The 21,329-nt window shown below is 38.2% G+C and overlaps 3 protein-coding genes across 3 annotated transcripts in view; 1 reads left to right on the forward strand and 2 right to left on the reverse strand.

The window, feature by feature from the left end:
• The window catches only part of LOC125803813 (E3 ubiquitin/ISG15 ligase TRIM25-like), a 269,398-nt gene that overhangs the window by 52,035 nt on the left and 196,034 nt on the right, over positions 1 to 21,329 (reverse strand). The gene's annotated exons all lie outside the window — the stretch shown is intronic.
• LOC125803947 (uncharacterized) lies at positions 9,123 to 11,744 on the reverse strand. Its single transcript, XM_049482761.1, has 3 exons — positions 11,436 to 11,744; positions 10,143 to 10,835; positions 9,123 to 9,133 (listed from the first exon to the last, which is right to left on the reverse strand). Exons 1-3 carry the CDS (start codon positions 11,569 to 11,571, stop codon positions 9,123 to 9,125), a joined length of 840 nt encoding a protein of 279 aa, XP_049338718.1. The 5' UTR covers positions 11,572 to 11,744.
• LOC125803948 (tripartite motif-containing protein 16-like) lies at positions 12,829 to 20,005 on the forward strand. Its single transcript, XM_049482762.1, has 6 exons — positions 12,829 to 13,529; positions 13,648 to 13,743; positions 14,126 to 14,359; positions 14,515 to 14,674; positions 15,064 to 15,123; positions 19,467 to 20,005. The coding sequence occupies exons 1-6, from the start codon at positions 12,939 to 12,941 to the stop codon at positions 20,003 to 20,005; spliced, it is 1,680 nt and encodes a 559-aa protein (XP_049338719.1). The 5' UTR covers positions 12,829 to 12,938.

The raw sequence follows: 21,329 nt of genomic DNA on the forward strand, positions 1-21,329 counted from the left end.
CCAATCAGGTTTATTATCACAACAATGAAAAAACACAATATATAGAAATAAAAATAAAAATATAATAAATACATTAACTTTAACTCTTCACTCTACAACATAATTACACTGTTTTAAAATGTACTGACCAGTATCGGCGTATATAGATTTTTGATTAATCAACATCACTAAACTAATCCCTGTCAAAGGTGAGAAAAGTATCTCCATTCATTACTCTGTAGGTAGAAGTATAGATACTAGGGGTTAAAATACTTCAGTAGAAGTTGAAGCATCAACTCAAGCTTTTTACTCTTTAAGTAAAAGTATAAAAGTACTGGTTTCAAAACTACTTAAAGTATAAAAGTTAATGTAATGTAAGGGGAAAATAATAAAGCCATTACAAACAAAAGCTTAGGCCGTGCCCACAGAGTCCTATAGCGCACAAAAAACTATTTTTTTATAAGCTATAATGACTATATTCTGCTATTAAAATGTTAATGTTGATAATATAATTTGGGATTTTGCGCTAGGCTGTTCCCTGTTTTAGCTGCATATATTCACATTGTAAATGAATGTATTTTAGTAGAATGTAAATATATTAAAGAAGCTTAGTTTGTCTGGAGTTTTTTCTGTAGCATAAAACCCATAAAGCTATAAAAACTGTGCTACTTTACTTCACCTACTGATTTCAAAAGACTAAAAGACATTTTTCTCTCTTTAAAGCTCTCAACAGATATGTTCTATTACATGAAATAAAGTTAACAATTAAAAAGTTAAAAAGAAGAGAGGAGAATAGCTCTGGAGAGTGTCTTCCGTGTTTATCAGATTGTTTCTAAGTGACTGAAATTAATGGGGTTTTATGGAGGATTTAAGCTATAAGTCTGAGTTCATAAGTGTTTTAGAATAATTCAAATAAAAACAGAACAATATCACATGATTCAGCACTGCAGAAACATTTTCTAAAGCTTTTAAACTCCAGTTATAAACCTTTTAAACTCCAGTTAGCTCTCTAACCACTCAGCACACATTAGCATCAATGCTAACTAGCTCCTCTCTTCTCTAGAACCTGTTTGATGTAGAAAAATTTACATTTAAAGGTAAACTTTCTTTGCTGTTTTAGTAAAATGAATCATTTTTCTTTGAAAAATCAGAAGAATATTCAAAACAAGTAGTTAGACTCTATTTTAACTTGGAGTTTTTAAAGGAGTTGAGGCTAATACTAATGCTAATGCTCAGTTGCGTGCAAAGACATTTTGGGGGGCAAGTGCTCAGGGGGGAAAAGGGCACTTTTTAGCACACGTGGAACAGTTCATTAAAAAAAAAATTACACGCACAGGTTGAATGTCTTTTATTTGTAACATTCTCTAAACGTTGTCAATGGAAAAATGTCACACCACCAACTGATAAAATACATAGTAGTTTGGTGCTGTATGAGACGTATTACTGCACAAGAAACTGATTTCAGGTTGGGTTTAGAGGGCATACTTGATGTGTATGTTTCCTGGCTGGTGGGACTGGGGGGGAGCCTATATGTTTCCGTGCGTGCTGTGCTGAACTGCTGCTAGCAAGGACGTAGGAGCAGGTTTGATATTGTGGGGACACATCTATAATGTAATATAACATAGTATAATGCAATCTGCTTATTTGAATAAGCCCATTTTATAGTCTCTTAAAACAACATTTGTGGATTTACCTTTAATCACAAATAAACCATTCTTTTTGTACTTCTGTTTATTATTAGTTACATCCAAGTAAAGGTCACTTTACAACCTAAACATGTTACTCCACTTTACATTTACTGTTGATAAAAAAAATATGCATCCAATGTCTGAACTATATATAAATATATGGAAAAAAACACTGATGAGGTATCACCTAATGTTTAAAAGAATATAACAGATATTATTATTATTACTATTATTATTATGTATTGGCATGTCAATTCTGTTGTATATTTGTATATTTACATTCACGCCACCTTTTTTCGACTAAAAGTACTTATGATGGTGGTCTTTTACGTAAAAGAATGTAACCTTATGTTTCATAGAGATTTTTGGCAGATGTTAATATAAACTTTAGATGACCCAAACCCTCCTAGTCTGTCAGTTAAATGAGCTTTTACTAAAGGACCAGATATATTCCATTAGTAAATCTAAGGGGCTAATGGATTTGAACAGGTAAACTCAATAAATGAGAGTTTATTAGCTGATCATATGGATGGGTTAAGAAACTGCTTTAAACTACCTACATGAAGTATTGTACTAAATTCTGTCTATCCACTACATCCAGCTTCTATCTAACTAGTTAAGCTAGCTAAAATAATTTTCCTTCATTATAATTTACAGTAATCCTAGTCTACAAGTCACAATGACTATCAAAAGCTCACAGAGGGTTTGATCTGTGGGTTTTGAGTCGTTTATTTTTAACCAGCTATCAGAAATAATCTCATAACAGTTTACATGGTAAGCTCCGTTACCTTTTAGAAAAATCGCTGTTTATCCAGATCTGTTTTAACGTCAGCTCGCTGCACCCCGCTGCTGAATCTAAAAAAGAAAACCTTACAAATCCTCCACTCGCCTGCGAGCTGATTGGCTGTTTCTATTAAGAGGCGGGACTTTCTTCCTGAACCGGCTTCGTGATTGGCCTATACTTGCGCGAACGCACGGGGTCACGTGACAGAGGAAGAGAGAGGTCTTGTGTGTGAGCTGATTTCAGGGCATTCTGTTTTCACTCGTTTTTAATCGCACAGGTTTTCAAAAGATCATTTCAACACGGCTTCAGTAAAATCTTAATAATAATAATAATAATAATAATAATAATAATAATAATAATAATAATAATAATAATAATAATATTTAAACAAAAAAAAAAAAACGAAGTTTCAAAAGGGCACTTTGGTTAATAAAGGGCAGAGTTGGTGGTGCTTTAGCACCACCTGATGTCTATGTGTGCGTGTGTATAGTAGTAGTAGTAGTAGTAGTAGTAGTATGAGCAGTTCAAATTAAGTGGTTTCTGGTCGTATCATATTTAAAGTAAATGCAGTCTGAAGTAGCTACTGCTGTGAACACTGATCATAAAGTAGCTAGATATGCTAACCCAGCATTCCAACAGCCTATTTAATCTTATTTATAGCTATTTACACTAGCATAGCTAACCAGCTTTCACACACAAAACAGAGATAGTTCACCAGCTAGGCAACTTATTTCCACTCACTGTGATTTAGAGTTATTAATTTGGCTTGGAAAAATTATTATTATTATTATTCTATTTGTGTTTCCTCCTACTGCTTTCATGTTACACTGAATTACGTTGCTTGTGCTTTTTGGAACAATACTTCGTACTGTTTTCTTACAGCGGGCATTTTTCAGCTAAAACTTTTCCTATAGGAGTACATTTAAAAGTTTTGGACAAAAAATTTAAAAGGCTCTGCAGGTCACAGTTTTTTTTTAGCTAGAACCATGAAAATCAGTAGACTCTAAGAACTTATGACATTTCAAAAGAAATGCTGTGAAACAATCTGATTTACGCTTTTCTTTAAAATTCCCAACATCTCATCACACACCCCCAGCACAGCCACTCACGGCACGGCTCTCTCTGAACCACTCCTTAGTGCTGTGTGTATATAGAGGAACGTATAGACTAGTGATCGACCTTTATTGTTTTTTTTTTTTTTTGCCGATGATGATGCTGATATTTAAAGATCACAAGTGGCAGATGACCGATATTTAAAGCCAATATTTTGTCACAACTGATTTTTAGCTTGTACTCTCCCCATGTATTCACAAAGTAATGATACACAGTTAAGCTATCTGGAATTACACTATTTAAAAAGTTTAATACTCTAAACTCAGAGATAAGAGATTGAAGAGTAACTGTTTATTTTACCTTGGGTGTATCGACAAATATCTTTCAATTATGATTACTTATCTTAGTATCTATAATTACATAATCATTGTGTGAAACCTTGTATTTTATATGCATTAACCAATACTCACATTGTATTTGATCATTTTTATTACTCACAGTGTATTTTATACACATTTATATAGAAGATTAACCAATACTCACAATACATATTATTTACACATATAGATAAACATTGTTTGATCAGGCATGTGGGCATGTGACTAACACATCTATTGTATGACAAATTAACCCACATGATACATAAGGCATTTACTAACACATAGGATCTATTATATGGCGGACTAACCACGCGCTACCAACACATTAACATATAACATATGAAATCTATTGTGTGACTTGTGTAGCTCATGCTTGAAGCATTTCGTTCACTGCATGTCTCTGACTAACGGCCATCAATCATCAGCTAGTGCACTCTGTACGAACTGAATTGATACAAAGGAGACTTCGGGACGAACAGTGCGGCCTTTCTCTCTCTGTGCGTGCAAAGTTCTTCACCTACCAAAGCGGGAGGAGGACGCGCGCACATAGGGAGGACGGCGCTGTCCAATTCCTGAAACAATACCACACTGTCTGGCTGGATACAGTCAAGGCCAAACACTGATGGTCCGGTCAGACACGTGAAATGGATTACTAACACGTGAAATTATGCATACTAACATGAGATGATTTTAGCAACGCCTCATCAGCAGGTTTCACGTCATTTGGGGTATAAACATGGAGTCAGATCAGAGGGGGGTCAGAACTTTTACTGGGACGGCTGTTAACTGTCTTGTATGTATTGGTTCTCCTGAATTCAGTAATAAATACTTGGTTTGCTTCCAACTTCACTCCACCTGTCTGCGACTCTATCAAACGAACACGTAGGGGAGTTGTACCCCAGAGGAGGGGTGGGTGTGAACCCATCTTTCATTTTCTTTTTTACAACACTAGTAAATATAGCCTTCGCATTTATATTACATTATGTGTTCATCTCGTAAATATAATATACTGCATGTTTTGAAGGCATTATTAATTGGGACTCGATAAAATGCAGAATGTAATTTTTTATTATTTACCAAAAAAATAGTTAGCTAACCTTTCTAACTCCTTCATTGATTTCACTGATTGAGTAAATACTGCAGTAATAAGAAGCTTTAAATATCAGTTAATTGGTTAAGTTACCCACTGTTGTTACCAGATTCAGCGTTTTACCGGGCCCATTATTAGTGTGGGTGTGGTACTGAATCAGGTGTAAATGATAGAGATTATTAAATGTGTGTCTTTGTGCTAAAATGTGTGTGTAGTGTGTAAACAAAAAGTGATTAGGTTGGTGTGGGCTATTGTAATGCAGGTGTCAGGTGTGACCGCTGTAATAAGTAAATGGCAAATTCTGTAGTTAGGAACTTTACTTAAATTGTATTATTTATTATTATTACAGATGACAGCCACACTCCCCTGGATATCTTTAAAATGTACTTTCCAGAGGATGCTCTGGCAGGAAGGAATAACCTGGACAGTTTACACAGGAAATAACTACTTTCCCACAGACCAGATTCTCTTATTACTCTGTAATGTCACTGACTGACTGAGGTAAGATAAAATTGTTGTAATTTTATGTGTCAGGATTTTACCCATATTCTGTGTGTTTTAAATAATCTGTGAAAGAGTTTTCATTGCCTCTTTTTTTCTTACACTGCACACTTTCCAAATGTTTGAGCCATTAGAATTCAAGTGAGTTTAGAGTACTAAACTTTTAAAATAGTGTAATTCCAGATAGCTTAACTGTGTATCATTATTATTGTGAATACATGGGGAGAGTATAAGCTAAAAATCAGTTGTGACGAAATATTGGCTTTAAATATCAGTCATCTGCCACTTGAGATCTTTAAATATCGGCATCGTCATCGGCAATTAAAAAAACAATAAAGGTCGATCACTAGTCTATACGTTCCTCTATATACGCACAGCACTAAGGAGTGGTTCAGAGGAAGCCGTGCCATGTGTGGCTGTGCTGGGGGTGTGCGATGAGATGTTGGGAATTTTAAAGAAAAGCGTAAATCAGATTGATTCACACAGCATATCATTTGAAATGTCGTAAGTTCTTCGAGTCTACTGATTTTCACGATTCTAGCTAAAAAACTGTGATCTGCAGAGCCTTTTAAATTTTTTGTCCAAAACTTTTAATTGTATTCCTATGGGAAAATTTTTAGCTGAAAAATGCCCGCTGTAAGAAAACCGTACAAAGTATTGTTCCAAAAAGCACAAGCAACGTAATTCAGTGTTTGTAACATGAAAGCAGTAGGAGGAGAAGCATATAGAAAAACGCAAATAGAATAATAATAATAAGATTTTTTCCAAGCCAACTTAATAATTCTCAATCACAGTGGATATAAGTTGCCTAGCTGGTGAACTATCTCTGTTTTGTGTGTGAAAGCTGGTTAGCTATGCTAGTGTAAATAGCTGTAAATAAGATTAAATAGGCTGTTGGAATGCTGGGTTAGCATATCTAGCTACTTTATGATCAGTGTTCACAGCAGTAGCTACTTCAGACTGCATTTACTTTAAATATGATACGACCAGAAACCACTTAATATGAACTGCTCATACTACTACTACTACTACTACTACTACTACTACTACTACTACTACTACTACACAAACACACACACACACACACAGAGTGAGTTGACCACAGTGTTTTAAAGGAACTGGGAGCTGAATGATCAGGGAGGTCAGTCAGATCTGGATTATAAGATATTAAACATATTAAACTATATAAATCAGTTTAGAATGTTGTGTTATATTTTTAAAAAACTATATTTTACTACTTAGTAATAATCTAAACTGAAGGGCTGTATTATTTATAATAACATAAATATCAGATCAGTATTGTCTAAAACTCAGCAATAAGAGTCTCTTAGTAGCTGAACAGATTTTAGTCCTGTCTCTGTTCTCTTTCTTTAATGCTCAGGACCCCACAGGACTGCAGTAACGGTACGCGTCCACTGGCACTTTTCTTCAACGCAGGTCGCCGTGCCGGATGTCTCGGCTCGCCGCGTGTGGGCGTGTCTGTGACGTGAACGTACACAACGGAAGCGCATTATTATTATTATTATTATTATTATTATTATTATTATTATTAGTATAATACTACTAATAATAATAATAATTATTATTATTATTACTATAACTACTATCATTAATATGATGGCGATTAATAATAATTATAGATTTAAAATAAAAGATTTATGAAATTATTCACATAGTTAACTGGGTCACATTTGATAAAACCTTCACCAAGTAATGATAATGATAATCAAATTAAAATCCTTCCCGCTCAAGCCATGTAAATATTGTCCAATAGTATATTTTCCCTCCAAATCTTCACGGTTTTATATAAGACCTGTTAATAATATCCATATCACAATGGATTCGAGAAAGAAAAACGCTGCCATCCTCGCTCTTCTTCATCTTCGGAGAAAGCGCCGATTCCACCGGGCTTTCTGGGTCCACCCGATCCTATGTGCTCGCAGGAATTTTGGGGAATATTATCGGCTGGTGCAGGAGCTTCGCCTGGATGCTGTTCTCTTCCAACAGTATTTTAGGCTCTCCAAAGATCAGTTTGATGAGCTGCTATCAAAAGTGGGACCCTTGATAGCAAAGAAAACCACACAAATGCGAGAAGCAATATCTCCAGCTGAACGTCTTGCAATTTGTCTCAGGTAAATGTATGGATTTATTTTTCTTTTTAAAATTACAGTAATAATTTAATGTATTAATTTAATGTATTAAACTAAATTACTTTAAAATTAATAAATATATTTTAATTTCAATGTATGTATATATATATATACACACACGTGTGTATATATATATATATATATATATATATATATATACGTATATATATATATATATACGTATATATATATATATATATATATACGTATATATATATATATATATATATATATATACATATATACACGTGTATATATATATATATATATATATATATATATATATATATATACATATATATATATATATATACGTATATATATATATATATATACGTATATATATATATATACACATATATATATATATATACACGTGTATATATATACACGTGTGTGTGTATATATATACACGTGTGTGTGTGTATATATATATATATATATATATATATATATATATATATATATATATATATATATATATATATACACATATACATACATACACGTATATATATATACATATACATACACACACACAATTTTCTATTTTATTTACAGGTACCTTGCAACGGGAGATTCCTTTCGCACCATTGCATTCAATTACCGTGTGGGGCACTGCACAGTGAGCAGGGTGGTCCGGGAAGTCAGTGAAGCCATCTGGATTTCCCTCGTAGATGACTTCTTGCCTGTCCCATCAAAGGAGGAGTGGAAGAACATTGCTGATGGGTTCCTAAATCGCTGGAACTTCCCCAACTGCATTGGTTCTCTTGACGGCAAGCATGTTGTCATCAAGGCCCCCTCTAATTCTGGCTCCCTGTACTATAACTACAAGGGGACATTTTCTATTGTTCTCTTAGCTGTTGTAGATGCAGACTACCTTTTCCGGGTTGTTGATGTTGGCAGCTATGGCAGAACGAGTGATGGAGGCACACTATACAACTCTGCCTTTGGTGAAGGCCTCAGAGATGGCACCCTAGACCTCCCAGAAGATGCTGTCATTCAAGGAGCAGAGCATCGTGGCCCATTGCCTCATGTCTTTGTAGGAGATGAGGCCTTTCCTCTACGCCAAAACCTGCTGCGTCCCTATCCTGGCACAAACATCTCCAGGGAACACAGGGCTTTTAACTACCGTCTAAGCCGTGCCAGATTAGTGGTGGAGTGTGCTTTTGGCATTCTTTCCTCCCAGTGGCGAATGTATCGGCGTGTGATTGAAGTTCATCACACAGTTGCTGAGAACTGTGTCAAAGCCACCTGTGCTCTCCACAACTTCCTCCGAGTGAGCAACCTGAAGGATGTAGGGAGGCCATCTGATGCTCCACACCAGGCACAACAGGACGCAGTGTCTATTTTGCAAGACATTGAGAGGGTTGGGTCCAACAATGCCACTAGGCAGGCTATTCGTATGAGGGAGACCTTCACAGACTACTTCAATCAAGAAGGAGCTGTTCCATGGCAACATCACGTGGTGTAGTCTGCCCTAAACCAGAAGCTCTTTTAAGAGCTGCCTACAACCCAAAGGCTCTTTTAAGAGCCACTTAATCCACTTTTAAAGAGCTGTTTCCTTTGATCATTAAATATATTCATGCACAAAGTTAACACCTTGATTTTCATATTGACAATTCACATTATATACACATTCTCTTACCTTGCCTACATACAAATCTCATGGAGTGTTCTTATCAAATTATAGAACTAAAAAGCAAGACTTTATGAATATTATAGCATATTATATAACATTTACAATTGTTTAAATCAGTAAGGAAAGGATCATGTCATACCACCACTCCCCCCACCCCCCCAACACACACACAATATATATAAATGTTAAGAAATTAAATGGATTAAGAAAATTTTAGAAAGCATCAGTTTTTTCTTCAAGGATAGCAAAAAAGACCAAGACGATGGCAGTGGTTCAAATTTTTAATGTTAAGATTAAAATTCATTGATTAAACAGATTATAAAATGTAGATTAAAATAAAACTAAGTTCTTTTAGACTTTCTACAATGAGCTGATGTATTTTAATTTTTTTTTTTTTTTTTTTTTAGAAATCAGGTAGTTTGTTTTTTTTTTTTAACTGGAACCAAACAGATTATAAAACAGAAACCCATAATTTTTTTAAGCACATTCCTCCAGACCTTCTACAATCAGCTGATGTATTTTAAATTTTGTTAGTGTTTTTTTTGCATCAGGTAGTTTTTTTAGAGCTGGAATTAGGCTTTTAAAAAATAACTCATCCTCATCTAATGGAGGTGGGCTGGGCTCACCTAAACATGCGATCAGTTTTTCTTCAAATGAGCTCATGGCTTCTCTCCTCTTTCTTTTTTTTGTGGTTGCAGGGGTGCTAATTTTTTCACTGCTGTTGCTGGCTGGGATGTGCTGGCTGGCTGGGCTGTGTTGGCTGCTACCTGGCTCGCTTTGGTGCTGCTGGATGCCTAGCTTTGGTGGTGGTGGTGGTGCTGCTGCTGGCTGGCTGCTGCTAATGCCCAGGTGACTGCAACTGCTGCCTGGCTGACTGCCGCTGCCGCTGCCTTGCTGACTGCTGCTGCTGCCTTGCTGACTGCTGCTGCTGCCTTGCTGACTGCCGCTGATGATGCCTGGCTGACTGTCGCTGCTGCTGCCTCGCTGACTGCCGCTGATGATGCCTGGCTGACTGTCGCTGCTGCTGATGCCTGGCTGACTGCCGCTGATGATGCCTGGCTGACTGTCGCTGCTGCTGCCTCGCTGACTGCCGCTACCTTGCTGACTGCCGCTGCTGATGCCTCGCTGACTGCCGCTGATGATGCCTGGCTGACTGTCGCTGCTGCTGCCTTGCTGACTGCCGCTGCTGCTGCCTTGCTGACTGCCGCTGCTGCTGATGCCTTGCTGACTGCCGCTGCCTTGCTGACTGCCGCTGCCTTGCTGACTGCCGCTGCCTTGCTGACTGCCGCTGCCTTGCTGACTGCCGCTGCCTTGCTGACTGCTGCCTGGCTGACTGGATGAGGCTGCAGCTGAATAGCGTCTCATTAGGTTTGATGTAGTTTCCTTTGCCTCAACAAATGGGGCAAGGAACCCCATTACATTAATGAACCGCCATGGACGGTGTAATGAGGCCCCTGCCCCACTCCTGATCTTCTCTCTCTCTCTTTTTACCTCCTTTTTGTAGGTGTCACGGAGATTGCGCCACCGAGTCCTACAGATATCCTCTGGGGGTGGAACAGAACACTTTATTAAAAAAACATTTTACAATTTACATTGGTCAAGAAATAATTTGGTGAAAATCCACACGTATAATATTCATAACACACACACACAAACAGGAAACACATACATAAGCCTTAATTACTAAATAAAATAAACGTTACAAATTATTATAATTTGCAAAAACCGATGTTATATTTAAAGGAATACTTTTTCTGTTTTTGCTAATGTACTGAACATATTCTAATTTATTAATAAATACTATAGTAACTAAATGTGTTACTAACATAACATAATTTAAATGTACATATAATCTATACTTTGAGTATATCCGATCATAGGCATTAGTGCTTCAAAATACTTTTTGTTAATGCACCAGAGCACAGCAATTATGGGAAAAAATTAATTCAACATATTTAAATTTAAATAATCTTTAAATATATGTAGATTTTTTTACAGAGATATTTCCTAAGTTACTTTTTTTTAAGCACAGTTTTTATCATGTGTACCAGTTAACCAAGCTGTCTAGCTAGCTAGTTAAACTGGTTAAATATTTAGACCAATCCAACTGCAAAACAAACTACTACAACAAACTACTACAAAAACATACCAATAAGGTACTCATTCACACTCACCCGAGACCCCCACACACTCTGCAACCCTCCGCCATGCAAAATTCCGCCTATTAAGGTCCTTGTAAATAACAAGTGAGGGGTCATAAAGCTCAGGGAAGCCAGAGACTGCTGTTATCAGCTTCTCCTCCATTTTGAATTGCGCCTTTTCTGTGTGTGACGCTCTACGTGACGTAGCCTACTCTGTTCTGATTGGCTGGACGCAGCGCGGCGGCCGGATTCATTTGAATAAAGTTGAGATCTGATCAACTTTCCTGCCGGAGGGCGGGGCTGCTCTCAACGCAACGCAACCCAGTATGCACCGCGGCATGCGGCGGCTCTCTCCATTGAAATGAATGGGATGCGTCGGGGCTTAAGTGCCAGTGGACGCGTACCGTAACACTGATTAGCATGGTGGTGGTGTATGAGGTGTTACCCTGCGTTCACACTGGAAAGCGACAAAGCGACAGGCGACCATTCATTTCCTATGGCAGGGCGCGATTTGTCGCCGCGACACGCGAGAGGCGACAAGCGACAAAGCGACAGAGCGACAAGCGACACGGAGATGAATTTTTCTCAACTTTATGCAAATGAGTTATGACGCGGTGAAGCGACATTCTAACCCGATTGGCTCCTAGCTTTTCTTTGGACCAATCACAAACAAGGCGTTTCGACGTCCTCAAGCTCCTGCTCTCTGAATTTCTAGTTTCTTTCCCGGTTCTTTCTGTTGAACGGGGTGGACCCACATCAGTCTGTGGGAACGGCTGCGTTTCCAGCGCAGTTAAATCACAGAAACGCATAAGAGTCCAGCAAGTTTGGGAGTTATAGCTGGAGAATAAAGTGGCCAAGTGATTCCTTTTTTGTGCCTTTTTTCTTGTCGGAGGCTGGACCATGATAAACGCGGGCGTTGAGCTTGACACGCCCACAAGCGACAAACGCTGGGCGACACAAGCGACTCGTCGCGTTCCAGTGTGAACGCAGGGTTAGTGTGTGTTGTGCTGGTACGAGTGGATCAGACACAGCAGTGCTGCTGGAGTTTTTAAACACACTCCTGCAGCTCTGAAAGGGCTTGTTAATGAGCTGATTATTTGGGTGTTTGAGAGGTTCAAGCTGCCAATGTTGGGTTATTGAACAACTTTGTTGAGTCCAAATCCCATCTGATTGTTGTGTCTGATCTTGTCTACTCTTCTGAATATTCGGTGCAATTACACATTCTCACCAGAGAGGTCTCCAAATCCCCAAATCTCACAAACGTGCAGTCTGTCTCTTTAAATGAGAGTGAAAGTAAAATCTGATCATTTCCTGGATTACCTGCAGGTGTGTGAGTGTGTGAATCGGTGTGTGTCGTGTCTGGATCTATAGTTTTGTCACTAAAGTAAGTTTTCCTGAGTCTCTACAATAGTTCCTGTTTGAGTCAGACAGTGTGAGTATTGTTATCTTGGCTAATAAGTAGAATTACAGGATAGTTCTGTTCACTTCTCTCCAACAGAGAACCAGGAAACAAAATCTTCACACTGTAAAATGGCAGAAGCTGGTATTTTGGTAGTTCAGGATGAGTTCAGCTGTTCAGTCTGCCTGGATCTCCTGAAGAATCCAGTGGCTATTTCCTGTGGACACAGTTTCTGTATGGTGTGTATTAATGGGTTCTGGGATGAGGAGGATCAGAAGAAGATCTACAGCTGCCCTCACTGCAGACACACCTTCACCTCAAGACCTGTTGTGAGTAAAAGCACCATGCTGGCTGAGGTGGTGGAGAAACTGAAGAAGACGAGACTCCAGGCTGCTCCTCCTGATCACTCTTCTGCTGATCCTGAAGATGTGGAGTGTGATTCCTGTACTGGGAGAAAACACAAAGCCGTCCAGTCCTGCCTGGTGTGTCTGGCCTCTTTCTGTGAAGCTCACCTCCAGCCTCACTACCAATCTCCAGCCTTTAAGAAGCACAAGCTGGTCAAAGCCTCCAGACGACTCCAGGAGCAGATCTGCTCTCAGCACGATAAACTGCTGGAGGTTTACTGTCGCACCGACCAGCAGTGTATCTGCATGCTGTGTACCATGGATGACCATAGAGGACATGATACAGTGTCACTTAAAGCAGAAAGATCTGAGAAACAGGTCAGTGTGTAAATGGAGTAGCTACTCCAGATTATAGGACCTAATACCTTCACCTGTCCCATGACATGTGGCATTTTAATTTTTAATTAATGTGTTTTGTTGGTTGGTTTATTTGCAGAACCAGGTGGTGGAAACACAGAGGAAATACAAGGAGAGAATCCAGGAGAGAGAGAAGGAGCTTCAGGAGTTAATAGAAGCTGTGGAGAACCACAAGGTGATTTTTTAAATAAGTAGAAGAATAAAGATCTGATTTCTCCCATTAAGGGTAATTATTTAATACTTAACTAAAGGTGTCCTCATTTTTAAAATGTCATTTAAAGTCACATTTTATTTTAGTTTTAGTCATCACTTATTAAAATTAAATAATCTTTACAGCTTCATGAGTTAAGAAAAGCCACAGCATGAAGTTTGGGTTTGTGCAATATTTACGTCACGTCTTATTCTGTGAGATTATTGGCTGGTTGCAAATAAAAACTCTGATTACTGATAAACTCTGATGTTCCTCAGTAATCAGATTATGAAGTGCATGTAAATCCACTTATTGATGTGAATGAACTGCTCCTAACATTCTCCTCTCTCTGTGATTCCACTACCAGCGCTCTGCTCAGACAGCAGTGGAGGACAGTGAGAAGATCTTCACTGAGATGATCCTCTCCATTGAGAGAAGACGCTCTGAGGTGAGGCAGATGATCAGAGATCAGGAGAAAGCTGCAGTGAGTCGAGCTGAAGAACGTCTGAAGAGACTGGAGCAGGAGATCACAGAGCTGAAGAGGAGAGATGCTGATCTGGAGAAGCTTTCATTCACAGAGGATCACATCCATTTCCTTCAGGTAACAGCACACCATCCTCTTTAATGAGTGTCCTTTATTTCTTTTATGTAAACAATTCAAAGTTTTTTATATTTTTTTATGCTGCAGCTGCATCAATTTCATAAATATTTAAAAATTGTTGAAGGTGTTATGTGTTTGTTTTTGCCTTTATGTAGAATTTTCAGACTCTCTCAGCTCCTCCTGGATCTTCAGCATCACCTGCTTTTACTCTCAGTCCTCTCAACACTTTTGAAGTTGTTATGAAGTCTGTTTCTCAGCTGAGAGGAAAACTAGACGAATTCTGGAAAGAGGAATTTGAGAACACATCAGCTGCTGGTATATAAATAACTATCATCACATTTTTGTGTTAATATATAAAATGAAAAATACAGAAACCCATCATTCTTCACTCAGTACCTCATAATGACAAGAGGATTTTTTTTTTATTTTACCACAAAGCTACAATATAAAGTAAAAGTGATGAAGTCTTTCAGAATGGTCTGTAGGTGCTTCTCTAAATCCTGATGAAGTGGTCAGTAGTTTCTGGACTGGAGTGGTTGAGACTGTTCATAAAGTGTGATTGAAAGTCCAGGTAGGGTAGATTAAGACTCTACATCTACATGGAGAGAAAATCCAGTATTAGATTATTTTAATGTTGTAGTAAATGTACAGAGGGAACAGAAGCTCAGTGATGCTGTGTAGTAACTGTGTACATTTTCCCGCAGTGAAGGAAGTGCAGATCATTCTTCCTTCTGAACCCCAAAGCAGAGAAGAGTTCTTGGAGTGTAAGTCCAGCCCTTTCTCTCTCTCTTTTTCTTTAACCCTTTCATTCCTTTTATTAACCTTTTCACACTCTCAGACTTAACACAATGTCCAAATACACAAAATGTAAACATACATTTATACATCTATATTAAGTTAATTGTTATATTTCAACTGTTTACATATAAACTTGATAAAGAAAAACACCAACATTCCTCAGCTCTGTACGTGCCGGAAATGTTTTTGTAAACAAGATTCAGCACATTAGCCTTATGTGTTGCAAAGTCCAAAGGCTCAGACTACAGCGAACTCCACCAGCGGCGAGCAGTAGCTGGAGACCAGCATTGTTGCATCATGCTGTGTTGATGTAAACAGAGCCCCTTCTACAAGTTTTACGGCCCGCAAGGAAGGAGAACAGGCCGTCTAGCTGAATGGCGGAGTTCGTTAACCACGTCTCCGTGAAACAAACACACAGCAGTCTTTGAACTTAAGCTGGGCTGTCCGCTGGACTCGTAGGTATTCCAGTATATGTATTCTCCAGAGAGCAGACGTTGGAGAGCAGGATGGACGGAATGGCCGGCCAACTGGAGTTAGCCATTAGCTTAGCACGGACTCCAGCTCTCTTACCGCGCTTCCGGGGAGCCCTCTTCCCTCCAGCGACTCTTAACAGGCCTAGCGTGCAGCTCCGCTCGTAGAGCATACGTAACTGTAGTTTTTGCGGATTTCGCAGATTTAGAAGGGTCTGTGAGTCACGTGTGTGGGTTCCAGTTGCACTGATAGCGAACTCTTGCATGATTGCGAGTACAGATCAGGTTTTTAACAACAATACATAAAGGGCACCGTGTTTTGTTCCCGGAGTGGCCTGGGGTGGGTTTCCCGAAAGCTTCGTAACGCTAAGAACTTCGTTAACTCGTACTTAAGATTGATCGTTAATTAAAGAGTGTTTCCCAAACCCGTGCGTAACTAAAGTACTACGTAAACTCACTCGCAGATTAACGAGTGCTCTGACCCAGTCGTTATTCTTAAAGAGCTTCTTTAGGGGATCTCGACTTGCAGTTCAGCACCTTAAACACCAGGGACCGCCAATTTTGAAGAAGAAAAAATATTATTTCCGTGGTTGAACAATTATATTATATTACTATTAATTATAATCAATTATATTATTATATAATTATCAATATTATTATATTATATTATGTTATGTTGTTATGTTATATTATGTTATGTTATGTTATGTTATATTATATTATATTATAATGCCAACTGTCTGTGGCTTGTAGTATAACTGGGCATATTGGAATTGCCCAATCAAACCCACGAATAAATCATTAAAATCCAGATTAGCGATGCTGGAGTTCTTGACATTAATGCAGAAATGCAATCAGTGAATTCCTGCAGATGATGCTCACGGTTTAAGCAAAGCTGCAAAGTAGGTCTGGTGCAGGGGACGCCTGCGGTGTCTTTAATCCCACCTATACATATTGTAAAGGGTATCGGTGAATGTGCAGGTAATATTTAATAATATTCCTTATTCAGGTGCTTCTAACCAACATTGTGGCCGTTCATCTGGGCAAACTCTGGGGTGTGTCAACTCGCAAATATATAAATACCAGTCAAAAGTTGAACACGTCTCATTTAATTATTTTATTTTTTATTTTTTTACATTGGCGATTAATATTAAAACCATGAAAACGATTAATTGACGCATATGGAATTGTCTAGTAAACAAAAAGGTGCATGTGTGACCCTTATGATTCAATGAAGGTAGACTACGCCACCTGGGGAGTTTCACCCCAGGAAATAAATATAAATAATACCCAAAGCACACAGGTGCATTCAGAGATACTCAGGAGACGTGAGATGAGGTTCAGCATAAAATCTTTACTTATTCAAGTTTGAAATAGTAGATACATGAAATACATAAGAACACTTTATTAAGCAAGTAAAGTTTTTTTTAAAAAAACAACTTTAAAAGTATACACTGAGCCTTGGGACAAAATGCGCTTAAAAAAAAGGATATTAGAGATACTGGCTGTTTAGAGTCTTAACATAGCATTATCATCTTTCTGTAGCTAACTGGTGCTGGACAATTCTTGTGCCCGGGCCCTCCCTCCCAAGGAGAAATACAACCTCTGCAAGCACACACAGAGTACTCACACACACTCACACACGTCGCAACACCTCAAACCAAGGGTGAGTCCAACACAGCAAACCAAGTGCAAAAGGAAAGATTTCCCAAGGAGGAGGTAACCAGTCGGCCCAAGGGGGACACCACGTGCACCAAGTTGTTCTACAAGAAAGAGAAACAGATTAGTAACAATAAATGTTATTCTTATTAATTTTCCATTTAGTTTACGGCCAGTATCACTAACAAATAAACAGCCAGCTTCCTATAGGAGGGCCCAAAGAGGTCTGCCACCATTGACACAAGGTGGGGTCAAGTTAACAAAAATACAAATAACAAAATCAATTTCCAACAGAAACAAAAAAAGGAAAAAAAGAAAAGAAAACAAAACAGTCTTTTTAATACAAATAATAAACACCCGGAAATAAAAAGAACAAAATAAATGAATAAATCTTAAATTAATTCAACCCCAACAAAACAGCATAGGCAAAACAGCAGAAGACTAGGGACTGCTCGGCTTGGTGCCACCTCAGCCTTCTCCGATGGCGACACTTCAGCTGAACACCTGTAGGCTTGAATTATCACTTGCTTGGGCTAGAATACACCCAGGGTTCCTGCTCCAATCTTACGTTGTTACGGTCAAAACACACCTGTTTTCCGGCACGCCAGAGCATACACCTTGCATCCAATACAGCTCCACATCCACACCAAGCTGCAGTTTTATGCGACGATGCCCAGAGTTAGCTGATGCTAACGGCTAACCGCTAACCGCGTTCACACCCGTTTTCCGGCACGCCAGAGCATACACCTTACATCCAATACAGCTCCAAATCCACACCAAGCTGCAGTTTTATGCGACGATGCTCAGAGCCGGCTGATGCTAACGGCTAACCGCTAACCGCATTCACACCCGTTTTCCGGCAGACCACCCCTTAGGAAACCACCCAGCAGCAAGTCCTGCAGTAACACGACCCAGCAACAAAGGAAACCACGAGCTCAACACAGCAGCATGCTATCCATGCTTTTATACTGAGCTAACTAGCATTTCTAGCACAACACAGAGGGGAGGGGGAGCCGCTGCTCCTCCACTACGGTGGCCATCCAAGCCCAAAATGGTTAACCCAGAGCCCAGTAACAGCTCTGCCTGTCACACATGGCCTTCACAATCCCCTGACCTAAACTCAACTGAGTGATTTAGGATGAGCAGGAGCCTCATAGAGTGTATATAAAACATATTTTGGCTGGTTTAAAAAAAACAGGTACATACGTATAAGTATTATTATTATTTTTATATAATTATTCATAATAATAATAATAATAATAATAATAATAATAATAATACATTAATATTACTATAAATATTACTATTAATAATATTAGTATAATATCTATTAATATAATATATATTAACTATAATAATTAAAAAAAAGTAAGAAAAGTTTAATGTTTTAAAATAGATTAGATTTTTTATTATTTATTTAGTCATATGTATCTTTAGGAGTATTTTATTAATGCCAAAGTACATCCTTTTGTAATTTAAATTTCAGAATATGTATAATGTTGATGATTACAACACAGTTCTACGTTTTTATGGTCTAATAGTGAATAAATACTGCATATATGCAGTGTTGAATCGATATTTGTGGATCGATTGAGCGCGCTGAGTCGGGGGAGGAGTCAACAAAGACGTTCTTTAACCTTGTTCGTTAATTTTCACGTTGCGAAGCTCTTTGGGAAACACTCGCAGAACTGTCTCGTTCTTTACTCACGTCATTCGTTAGTTCGTTCGTTATTCGCTAAGGTTGATCGTTTTCGGGAAACCCACCCCTGTACAGCTCTAGGAAGTTCTAGATGATTCTGTACAGTTTTGAAAACTTCTTCATAGTTCTCACTGTTCCAGAAGCTTCCAGTATACTACAGAACTATATATTTCACAAATATTTGTAAAAATAGATACATTTCAGATATCATTGTGCTGACCACAAAAGCAAACTTTTATGTCAAATAGTATTTTTTTCTGTTAATTTTAGGCTAAATTAATTAGGAAAGCACACCTAACACCAGTGAACAAAAATATATGTAATGTTGTGTAGTGTAATTCAATAATTATGAGAAGTAATATTATTTCACATAATCAAACACTTTTCATAGATGCTTCCAGTATGTTCTCTGGTTATTCCAGTTTTAGGGGCTGTTTTTAGATCATTTTCTAAAAGCTGATGGGTTTTCTCTCTCTTTCAGATTCCTGTCAGCTCACACTGGATCCAAACACAGCCAATAATCACCTCCTCCTGTCTGAGAGGAACACAGTGGTGACCTGCAGTGAAACAGTCCAGCCATATCCTGCCCATCCAGACAGATTTGATGGATGGCCTCAGGTTCTGTGTAGAGAGAGTGTGAGTGGACGCTGCTACTGGGAGGTTGAGTGGAGAGGAGATGGAGAAGTTGATATAGCAGTGTCTTATAAAAGCATCTCCAGGAAGGGAGTAGGCTGGGAGTGTGGGTTTGGATGTAATAATGATCAGTCTTGGAGTTTGTTCTGTGAATCCTCCAGATACACATTCAGTCATAATGACGAAGATACTGTAATCTCAGGAGCACTCATCTCCTCTAGAATAGGAGTGTATGTGGATCACTGGGCAGGAACTCTGTCCTTCTACAGCATCTCTGATACCATGACCCTCATCCACAGAGTCCAGACCACCTTCACTCAGCCGCTCTACGCTGGGTTTTGGTTAAACGTTGACTCATCAGTAAATCTTTTACTTTCAACAAAATAGAAGAACATGCAGAACAAAAGGAAGAGCTGGATGAGATCAGATAAAAACTGCAGAATCTAGACTGTAGAGATGGCTTACTTAGAAATCCCAAGTTGCAAAAATTAATTTCAGGGAGGTACCCCTAGACCTCCCTCTTGTTTCGCACTGCTTCATGAATATGCACACGAGGGGAGCACCTTTCTCTCCCTCTCCCTCTCTTTCCCTCACATGATTGGGGCAAAAAGTCTGTTTCACCTGTGTGCACGTTCTAGATTCTGAGAGATTTTATCTGACTTGCGGGCCTCAGGGAGCCGTTACTGCTATGCGGTAGACTCCCGCAACTTCCGGGAGACATGGGAATTCTGCTTACGGAAATACTCCAACCGTGGCTAGCACTAACTTACTGAAAATAAACAGAAGCACTTTGCTAATACAAATAAATGCTTGTTTGACTTTATAAGAAAATGTTTTTTTTAAGATTTACAGTTTTGCTTACTAAGCTTAGCTTTACAGGTCTCGCTTTACAGGTGTGCCTTTATAAACCAGTGTGCCTTATAGTGCAAAAAATACAGTAAAGCTTATTCTAAATATAATAATGTAAATAATCAATCAACCTTTATTTTAATTTGGGAAAAACATTGAGGGTGACCCTCATTTACAATGTTGCCAAGCATTTACAACATCAAAGAGAATAATTTAGAAATAATGAGAAATAAAATGGTAAAAAATCATTTTAAAAGTGAAAGAAGTACTAATTTTAAATCAACATTTAATATATATATATAAATAAAATATATGTACATGTAAAACAGAAAATTCTAAAATACCATAAAAAACTAATTTGACACATAAAAAGTAAAAAATATATAAGATAAGTAAAAAGATAATATGTTAAGTAAAATGTTAAGAATTGTAAAACAACAAGAAATTATTAAATGATTAATAGAACTAAGAACAAGAATGAAAATATAAAACACTCATTCCAGGTTGGAGCTGGAGTAGATGATTTTGTAGAAACTAGGGGTTGCATGCCTTCAGATGTAGAGTTGTGGCTGATGTAGAATTTTGTTGGTAGATATTTATAGGGTGTTGTTCATGTTGAACAGTGCCAGTGGAGCTGGGTACAGCCTTAGGGCACTATTGTAGCTATTCCTTTCATCATCGTGTTGTGGAGTTTTTCCTTGTAAACCAATAATTGTTGTGAATAAAAATGAATAAAAGTGAGAGCTGACAGCACTCTACAGAGGGCCTGATTTGTCTATTACTTTTAATCCTGTTTTTAGAGCACTAGGAGCAGATATCTGGTGCGAATGGCTGAAGATAGGCATGTGAAAATTGTTCTTTG

This window comes from Astyanax mexicanus, chromosome 8, assembly GCF_023375975.1.
Source record: "Astyanax mexicanus isolate ESR-SI-001 chromosome 8, AstMex3_surface, whole genome shotgun sequence".
In the NCBI taxonomy this organism is placed as follows: domain Eukaryota; kingdom Metazoa; phylum Chordata; class Actinopteri; order Characiformes; family Acestrorhamphidae; genus Astyanax; species Astyanax mexicanus.

Bases quoted from the DNA above. Each gene is read 5' to 3' on its own strand.
- LOC125803947 (XM_049482761.1), bottom strand. From the start codon at position 11,571: ATGGAGGAGAAGCTGATAACAGCAGTCTCTGGCTTCCCTGAGCTTTAT. The intron at 10,836-11,435 runs GTGAATGAGTAC...ATGTTTTTTTAA, and splicing joins TGTGGGGGTCTCGGGTGAGT to TAAAGTGTTCTGTTCCACCC.
- LOC125803948 (XM_049482762.1), top strand. From the start codon at position 12,939: ATGGCAGAAGCTGGTATTTTGGTAGTTCAGGATGAGTTCAGCTGTTCA. The intron at 13,744-14,125 runs GTGATTTTTTAA...TTCCACTACCAG, and splicing joins AAGCTGTGGAGAACCACAAG to CGCTCTGCTCAGACAGCAGT. The intron at 15,124-19,466 runs GTAAGTCCAGCC...TCTCTCTTTCAG, and splicing joins CAGAGAAGAGTTCTTGGAGT to ATTCCTGTCAGCTCACACTG.